Source organism: Cricetulus griseus, chromosome 3 (genome assembly GCF_003668045.3).
Source record: "Cricetulus griseus strain 17A/GY chromosome 3, alternate assembly CriGri-PICRH-1.0, whole genome shotgun sequence".
In the NCBI taxonomy this organism is placed as follows: domain Eukaryota; kingdom Metazoa; phylum Chordata; class Mammalia; order Rodentia; family Cricetidae; genus Cricetulus; species Cricetulus griseus.
In genome coordinates, this window is record NC_048596.1 from 90327650 (window position 1) to 90337614 (window position 9965).

The 9965-nt window shown below is 38.1% G+C and overlaps 1 protein-coding gene across 2 annotated transcripts in view; it reads left to right on the top strand.

Annotated features, from left to right (window-relative positions):
- The window catches only part of Sbf2 (SET binding factor 2), a 342185-nt gene that overhangs the window by 256822 nt on the left and 75398 nt on the right, over positions 1–9965 (top strand). For both annotated transcript variants that reach the window (XM_027410074.2, XM_027410075.2), the window contains 5 exons: positions 1515–1685; positions 4115–4371; positions 6189–6361; positions 7225–7298; positions 9358–9553. In XM_027410074.2, the coding sequence (XP_027265875.1) occupies positions 1515–1685; positions 4115–4371; positions 6189–6361; positions 7225–7298; positions 9358–9553 (871 nt within the window). The remainder of the gene's footprint in view (positions 1–1514; positions 1686–4114; positions 4372–6188; positions 6362–7224; positions 7299–9357; positions 9554–9965) is intronic.

Genomic DNA, 9965 nt, shown 5'->3' on the forward strand with positions numbered 1-9965 from the left:
GCCTTTGCACTGTTACTGAAGTGAAGATCTAAGATGCGGAGGGAATAATGTATAATCCACTCACTGGGTGTCTGCAGAGTCCAGAAGGACACATGGTTCAGTGTAGTTTCTGCTAACACATAAAGCAGAACCACATATGTTTTGTACATGATTTCCCCTGGAAGAAAACATCTGAAGTGAGCAAATGAGGCACCATGAAAACCAAACATGACTTTCCACTCTTTCTGCATCATGGTCAGCATCTATTTATAGCCACCTTATAGGAGGAACTGAGTTAGAGCTAATCACCTCCAAAGCAGTGCACAGCCCTGTCTTGAAAGGAAATTGTATCATATATGACACATTGATTCTTGCAGGAAAAATCAGTCACCTTGCTTGTAATATACCTGGTGCTTGCTCTAACTTTAGGGTTGGTATGCCCTAGATCTAGAGGGAAGTTACATCAAACATAGCATTCTACTGGTATCTTAGTTATGTTACACAGACCTAAAAATGAACTTTTGCTGCATAATTATGTATATAACCTTAACAGTAATGATCTTTGGTATTGAACATTTCAGAAGAGAATTCATCTTATTAAATTGCTTAAAAAGAAAATTTATCAGAAACTGTACTTCTAATTACAAAAAAAAAAAAACCACAGAAGCCAGAAACGGTGGTATGCACTTCTGTAACCTCAGAACTCATAAGGCTAAGGCAAGAAGAGTAAGTTCTGAGACAACCTGGGCTGGAGAATAAGACTCTGTGTCCAAAAAAATTAAGTACAATTCTTGGGCTAGTGAGATGGATCAGTAGATGAAGATGTCTGCCAGCAAACCTTTAAACATGGTAGAAGGAGAGAACCTTTTTACAGCTTGTCTTCCAATTTCTGAACACAGGCCATAGCACACACAGACACAGACACACACACACACACAAATGTAAAGAAATCGTAAATCAAAGTAAGAGAAATTTTAGGTTACTAGAGTTTTATGTTTAGGTTGTGTTGGGTTTTAGTATGCATCCCAGTTATAATAACTGCACAGTACCCACTCTGTACACACCAGAGTAGTAGCTACTTTTTGTATAGTCTATAATTCAAAGAATTACATTAATTCTTTGTTTTGTTTTGGTTTGGTTTGGTTTTTCGTGACAGGGTTTCTCTGTGGCTTTGGAGCCTATCCTGGCAGTCGCTCTTGTAGACCAGGCTGGTCTCAAACTCACAGAGATCTGCCTGCCTCTGCCTCCCCAGTGCTGGGATTAAAGGCATGCACCACCAACGCCCAGCTGAATTACATTAATTCTATAATTTAAAGTATAATTACTGTTAAAATTGTCATTTGGGTAAGTAAAGTGGCCAAGACTTTAAAGAATTTCATAGAGCCTACAGTTGTCAGTTGAACATGAGTGCAGTGTCAATTACTAAGTCTTTAAAGAAATCTTTTATCACCTCTACAATTAACTGTAGCACCTGTGACCTTCTGAACTGTATAATCTGCCTGCACTGTGCTGATAGATATAACATGCCCTCACAGAAACTTGCCCCTGGAGTCAGCCAGTTTGCCTACACCTGTGTACAAGACCACCCCATTTGGACAAATCAGCAGTTTTGGGAGACAACTTTTTACAATGCAGTACAGGAGCAGGTTCGCTCCCTGTATCTCTCAGCAAAGGAAGACAATCATGCCCCACATCTGAAGCAGAAGGTAAGAGAAGAGAGGTACTTGTGTGTGATTGGGATTGACTTTAAGGGATGCTCAGTTATAGATAGATGTTCCTGAGGCAGAGGTTCCTGAGTGTTAGGGAATCTTGTGGTAAGCATCTTTCTTCCTTTGATTCTGGCATTGTATTTTTCAATAATGGTATCATACTATAGTTCTTTATCACTAGAATTGGTTTGTTCTATTTTGATGAGAATCCCTTGAAAACAATCGAAGAAAAATGAATAGAAGGAACAAACCTAAAATGGACCCAGGTATAAATCTCTAACTGTTTACTTCCTTGAAGAAATGCCAGGTTTACCTCAGTGATAGAATGTTTTTACCTAGCATGCTCAAGGCCTTGAGTTCAGGTACCAGCATTGGAAGAAGAAAGAAAAAAATGAAATTCACTGACTATAAAGATAAATGTAAAATTCTGTAGTCCTGTTCCAAAATAGGTCTTCCTTTATTCTGTCTGTGTGTGTGTGTGTGTGTGTGTGTGTGTGTGTGTGTGTGTGTGTGTGTGTGTGTGTACACATACATACATACATACATACATACATACATACATACATACATACATACACACACATGCATATGTATATATGCAATATTTGCTATATACACATGTATTTAAATGTCAGGAAAATTAAAATACTCCAATTTTTAAATGTTGTTTACTAGCTCTCTGTTCTTTTACTGACTAATCACCTTACCCCCACACTTCCTCATTGGTAAAATGTGTAGTTGTCACTACTGTAAGATTTTCCTTTCTGGCTGGACGGTGATGCCACACACCTTTAATCCCAGCACTCAGGGAGACAGAGGCAGGTAGATTTCTGTGAGTTCAATACCAGTCTGTACTACAGAGTGAGTTTCAGGACAGCTGGGTCTATACAGAGAAACCCTGTCTCAGAGAGAGAGAGAGAGAGAGAGAGAGAGAGAGAGAGAGAGAGAGAGAGAGAGAGAGAGAGAGAGAGCGGGAGAGGGGGAGGGAGGGAGGGAGAGAGAGAGAATTTTCATGTCTGATATGTATAAGGCTTATTAAGAGTTGTTGGCACACATTACATAGTAAGTATTAGAAATCATCATCCTCATGAACTGAAACTTAAAACAGTCTCAAAGACTCAATGTTGATTTACTTAAGAGTGATTTTAAATCAACAATTTAAGCTGCAGATTTTGGGGAATATATCACTGCAGATTCTGTCAATCATCTTCTACTTATCTCTAGATAGGATGGATTATCCTAGGCATCTGAGAGTGTGCTTCATCATCATATTATTGGTTTATTATTAAGTAGAGAATACAAACTTTAATTTTAAAAAATAGCATTGATGTGTATCTGGTTGTTATTGTCCAAATGTGAATTGTTTGTTTAATTTAATTAATATTCAGATTTTTTGTTGTTGTTGTTGTTGAAACACTAAATGCACCACTTAACGTATAACTTGTAGCAGATGTAGAGACTGTTTTCCTGGGCCACACCCAGGAATAATCAGACTGTTAGGATGCCTTGCTAACTTTTAAGCAGCTCTGATTTGCTGACATTGATATATCTAGAAAGCATTCATACAGCAAATCATCAAAGCTGCTGTATCCTACATTCTGAAAAAGAGTCCTATCTCTGATCTCTAGATTAGATACAATCCATGTTTTACTTCTCCATAGCTAGATAAAATACTGTGCAGATGTGAACTGCTATTATCAACTATCTCTTCAACATTCTAGGAAACCCATCATTAAAATCTATCAGTTTACAAGGAGATCTAACTATACTTTTTGTGACCTTGGTCATTCCATTTCCTCTCAAAGAGCAGAAGAGAAAATAACAGTTTTTGCAGATACTACTGAAGTGTTCCTACAAGGGCATTTATGGGAAATCTATGTTAATTTTTGAAAATAGTAGCTTCAAAGAGGTAAAGCCACAGAGGAAAGTGTAAACACAGTGAGATGTTGGAATGAGAAACATGCATCTGTGTTTTGCTGCTGCTTCTTTGAGTTTGCCATGTGGTGCCAACAAAGGCATGCAGTCCAGGGGTGAGGCTGCAGTGTACTTTAGTTGTTACGCTGAGTTTCACTCTGCTGAAACACGTACTTAATAAATGCTTCCCAACATGATGACGTACACCAGTAATCCCAGCACTTGGGAGGTGAGGGTAGGAGGATCAAGAGTTCACAGTCATTTCAGCAAATTCAAGATGAGATCCTTTCTCAAAATTAAAAAGTAAATCCATTTTCCTGATCTTCAAATATTTTTTGATATTTTCCTTAAAAATGGTGTTTACTGATTAAAATTATACTAAAAGATACAGAATATTCCAAGAGAAGACCTAGATTTAAGACATGGATTTCAGCGCCTTCCATGTCTGTAGGGCACATGTGCAGTGACCAGTATTCACCCTTGGCTTGTTTTGCTTTTTCTTCTGTGTTAAGCTTCCCAATGGCCAATATCAAGAGAAGACAGCAATGGACTTGGCAGCTGAGCAGCTTCGCCTTTGGCCCACTCTGAGCAAGTCAACTCAGCAGGAGCTGGTTCAGCATGAGGAAAGCACTGTCTTCAGTCAGGCCATTCACTTTGCAAACCTTATGGTTAACCTGCTAGTTCCACTAGACACAAGTAAAAACAAGCTCCTTCGAGCATCAGCCCCAGGAGACTGGGAAAGTGGGAGCAACAGCATTGTCACAAACAGGTACTAAGATGGAGCCCATAGCTCCTCCTCTTCTCAGAGCTAATCATATCTCAGCAGAAACAGCAAATATTACTGTATATATTTCAGAATTGACCATTTTTCCCATCTGTAGCTTGCTCAGCTCTTGTGTTAAAAACAAACAAAACTTTCTTCATCCTACTTAATCTCTCCCTCCCAGCCTCCCTCCCTCCTCCCCACCACACACACACACTTTTTTCTGTCTAATCTGGCCAAGTCTATAGTGTTCTGAAAAATGACCTATGAGTAACTTCTTGTCAAAGTGATTGTTTCTTGGCCCTCTTGTTTCTCAGTTTATCTATAGAATTTGTCTAATTATGGTGTATGAATTATTTTTCACTGCTGTGACCAAAATACCTGGGAGAATTAAGAGAAAGAAGTACTTATTTTTGAGGTTTTTGGACAGTTCAGTCCATTATTGCCTGGCCTGTAACCGTAGACAGAACATCATGGTAGCAAGAGTTTGTGCAAAGAAACTTCTCCACCTGATTTCATACAAGCAGAGAGAAGGGATTGCAGGAAGGGACCAAAGCAAAAACTGCCACAAGGATACATTCCCATTCCCAATGACTTACATAGGCTTTGCTCTCTTTTAAGTGTCCAGATTGTTTGTTACTATTTTTTACTGATTGTTTTATTTTTTTCATAACTTGATTTCTTTTCTCTTTAATTTTTGTTTTTGGTTTATGGGGGTGTGGTATTTATTGAGTTTGGAGTTTTTTGACTAGGCTGGCCTCAAGCTTGTAATAATCCTATCAGTCTCCCACAGGAGTCCACCACATCACAATCTGACATATTTTCACATTTGCATATTGTCTGTGTCCTTTCTTTGTTGTGTTCATTGTTCTGTTCTCTACATCTCTGCAGATAGTAAGTGCTAGGTAATAAAATTTAACTGAACAGATGATTAAATGAATAAATAAATGAACTCACCACTGAGCAGCAGTTTTTGCTCTTTAGTAATAGGTACTGCAACACCCTGATAGTTGTAGTTCCCATAAACTTTTGTCAGATTCCTTTTTTTCTTTTTATTGTCAGTCCTCTGCTTCATTTCATTTCAAATGTGTTGCCTTGTCTTTCATGAGTTTATCACCTACAGAAGAATGTGGCTTCACAATGGCTCTAAGGGTTGTGATTTACATGCAGGGGTGGGGGTGCAGGGGAGCTGGAAGAGAAATTCTGGCAAGAGAAAGGGTCATAACAGTCACATTCTTCCATGTGAAAGAACGTGTAGGTTTCTCAAAAGGATTCATTTACTCTGTCTACCAAGGTACATGCTCCACAGTCACTATCATCAGCCACATTCCACTTGCCTCTGTAATGATTAACTTGGAAGGACAAGTTTTTTTTAGAAGGTTCTGGTAGCAGATAGTAAATAATGCTGTATTCTTTGCTTTATTTTCTGTGATTTTTAAGTTCCTTTTTGGAGAGTAACAGCAGGTATTGCTTACAAAAATAGATCTTAGTCCAATAAGTGATGTTTAAACATAGGCACATAGAAGGTAGCATTTATAAATGATGTTTAAACATAGGCACATAGACCGTAACTTTTCACTCCTGCCACTTACAGAAAGAAACCACAGAGTTAACTGTGTCCCTCCTACTGAGCGTACACCTCTTTTGTAGAGCTTCAGTTCCTCTGTATAGAGACTATGATGTTGTTTTCTTCTTCTTCTTCTTCTTCTTCTTCTTCTTCTTCTTCTTCTTCTTCTTCTTCTTCTTCTTTTTTTTTTTTTTTTTTTTTTTTTTTTTTTTTTAATTTGAAGCCTGGCCATGATTTCTTCCCTTGGCTCTCTTAGTATTGCAGGAAGTGTAGCTGAGAGCTATGATACAGAGAGTGGGTTTGAAGATTCAGAAAATAATGATGTTGCCAACTCCGTTGTAAGGTTCATTGCCCGATTTATTGACAAGGTTTGTACAGAGAGTGGAGTGACTCAGGACCACATCAGGAGTCTCCACTGCATGATACCAGGTAATCAATCAGCGTTGCAGGTAGTTAAGCCCCAGCACACCTGTGCTGCTGCTTGCTGTTCTCTGATTTGCTTTTTGTTTCTTTTATTGTTGTTTCATTTTCTAAGGCAAGGTCTTGTGGAACACAGGCTATCCTCACATGCAAAGTGTACCCAGGCTGGCCTTGAGTCTGGCCTTGATTTCCTGATCCCTAGCCTGTGCTCCCCAAGTACTGGGATTATAGGTGTTTGCCAACATGACATGTTCTAAAGTTTTATTACACTATGGCAAAACATAGTATAAAGGTTGCATTAATTACATTCACAGTGTTCTATAAATCACCATTCTTACCTAAGCTTTTCAATCACTCAAAACAGAGATACTCAGTAACTAATATTAAGTAATAAATTTTGTTTCTTCAGTCCCTGTCTGGAAATGCCTAACCTGCTTTCTGTTTCCATGAACTTTTCTGTTCTAGCAATTTTACATATGTAGAATCATATAATGTTTTAAAGTTGTGTGCAACTTTTTCAGTTAGCACAATGTTTACAGAGTTCATCCATGTGTTACTTCACTCATTTTTTATGGTTGAATACTATTCCATTCTATGGATATATCTTATTTGTTCAGCCATTCATTTGTCGATGGAGATGGGTTTTTCCACTTTTGGAGATTGCGAATGATGATTCTATGAATATTTGCCTACAGGTATCTGTTTGAGTTCTTGTTTTCAATTCTTTAGAGTTATATACCTAGGAATAGAATTTTATGGATTACATGGTTATTATATTTTAACATTTGGAGGAACTGTCAAACTTTGATTAGTTTTTCATTCTAAAATATCTGGAATTTGCTTTTGTTCTCCCTGGTTTATTTTCATCCTAGGAATTGTAGCTATGCACATTGAGACCCTAGAGGCAGTACATCGAGAGAGTAGAAGACTTCCACCTATCCAGAAGGTAATTACTCTACACTGTGTGCTTTCAAGGTGCAATAGCCCTTTCAAAACACAGCAGCAATGGGCTTCTGTGCTCTAGACAGTGCCATCTTGGCTATTTACAGACAATTGTAATGATGTGTTAAAAGTTCTGGGGAGTATCCCATACAGAATTTTGTGAACTGCTGAAATCCAAATGCTGTTTTTTTGAGATTCAACAAAAGAACAATAATAACCTCTTGCTAACTCTACTTTTGTCTGGAGGTCATATAAATTATGCATAATTCTTTTTAAGGTTTTTTTATTTGAATTACAAACAAGATTGAATTACATGACAATCCCAGTTCCCTTCTCTCTCCCTTCCTTCCCGACCACCCCCCAACTAAAAACCCTACCTATCACATACCCTTTCTTCTAATCTACCCCTGACTCAACCTTCAAATTATGCATAATTCTAATGCCCAAGCCCAGAGTTTATATACCTCCCTCCCCACCCCCTACAAAAGAAAAGATTTTAAACAGTTACCTTAAGAGTACTGGGTTCTTGAATCTGGCTGTCCACAAGAAACATCAGGGAAATTAGGATTTGGAGTCCCTGGTCTCCTGGATTAGAAAACCCTGGGACCCTAGAAATCTGTATTTGAAGAAGCCACTCAGATAGTTATCTTGCTACTGACCTCACGCCTGTTGCTGACTAGAATTTGGGTCCTTAGCTCTCAGACAGAACTATTAAAAGTATACCCAAAGGGGTGATCAGAAGCCACACAGGTAGGAGCAGCAATTCTGCCTGAGGCTTAAGATATAGTCAATACACTTTGATTTCTGTATTTACTTCTAAGATTCCTAGATCCTAAAAAAAAGAATAATGCTGATTTAGGTCATTTTGGGGTTTTGGTATTTTGGATGGGTTTTTTATTTTTATCTTTTGATTTAGTGGTTTTGGTTTGTTTTATTTTGTTTTGAGACAGGATCCCATTGTGTAGCTCTGAGACTGTCCTGGAACTCACTATGTAGATCAAGCTGGCCTCAGACTCACAAAGATCCACCTGCTTCAGCCTTCCCAGTGCTTGGATTGAAGGCATGTGCCAATACACCTTACTTACTTAGATAGTTTTTATTTCTAATTAAAACACAGATGTTCAAGGGCAATGATTGTTTTCCTTGCACATGTCTCCCAAGAGGAATCTTATCATGTTGTTCCTTTATACTGAACTCTAAGCTAAATTTCTCATGTGTAAAGTTCATTACTTGGCCAAAAGTACAACCCTTTAAAAAAAAAAAAAAAATCCATGGCCAGCCATGGCAGTGCATGCCTTTAGTCCCAGCACTAAGGAAACAGGGACAGGTGGATCTCTATATGAGTTCAGTACCAGCCTGGTCTACATAGTGAATGCCAAGCCAGCCAGGACAAACAACAAAAGCTAACTATGGTGCCAGGAGTGGCAGCACTCAACTGTAACTTCAGTGCTTAGGAAGTAGATGCAATAGAATGAGGAATTCTTGAGTATATGATGTTCTGTATTAATAAAAAAAAATCTTATGATGGGCACACCTTTAATTTCTCGAGAAACCCTGTCCAAAAAACATTTTTTTGAGGCAGAGGCAGGTGAATCTCTGTAAGTTTGAGGCTAGCCTAGTCTTTAAAGTGAGTTTTAGGATAGACAAGGCTGTTTCACAGAGAAACACTATCTCCAAAAAACAGACAAACAAATCCATTTAAGGATTTGTTTCTTCAGTTTACAGTATAGTATTATTTTAGGTAAAGTTTAAGTATAAAAGAAATATGCAAAGTTATTCATATTCTTAATGCTTTTTCTCTGACATTTTAGTTTATAAAAGGCTGAACAATGATGGTTTGAATAGACATTTTAAACTTTCAAGTTATTTCCCTGTGTTTTTACTGCTACAAAGCAATGCTGCAAAGAACCTTTTTATACTTGGATCTAGAAATATTATGTCTGTTTCCTCCCAATTCAAGCTTGGGATTGGCTCAGGGTTTCCAGATTATATGTAAGAAGGTAACCTGGGACTAATGATCGAAACCCCACAGGAGTTGCTTTTAAGCAGTTACCTATTCTTAGCCCAAGATTCTTCGACCAGCTCTACTGCCAGGAGAAGAAATTGTATGTGAAGGTCTCCGAGTCCTACTGGATCCTGATGGTCGAGAAGAAGCCACTGGAGGTCTCCTCGGAGGTCCTCAGCTCCTGCCTGCAGAAGGGGCCTTGTTCCTTACTACATACAGAATTCTCTTCAGAGGGACACCACATGACCAGCTAGGTATGATCCAGCACATGCAATCAGAGCAGGGATCCCTGTATGGTACTTGAGATGTTATTCAGTCCATGCAGATTAATTTATGTATCATTTCAAATGCAGGAAAGAGAAAAGGTAGGCTTAGTATTGAAATCTCATTTTGTTCCCTTTTCTTTGCAATTTTAATGTTAATTGTAGGTTTTAGAAAAATGTTTTTGGCAAAGAAAACCTTTTTTATTTCTTTTTAAATTTCTAATTTAAAATGTCCCCTTTACTAACACATAGACACCTGGAGGGTTTCCATGCATTATATAGTTGTTTAATACATATTAGGACTTAAACCGAATGTATATCCCAGCTTTGCTTAGCCTCTGGATATAAATTGAATAAATGGATAGTCAGGATTTTTCAGGATGAAGACTGACAAATCCAGAGA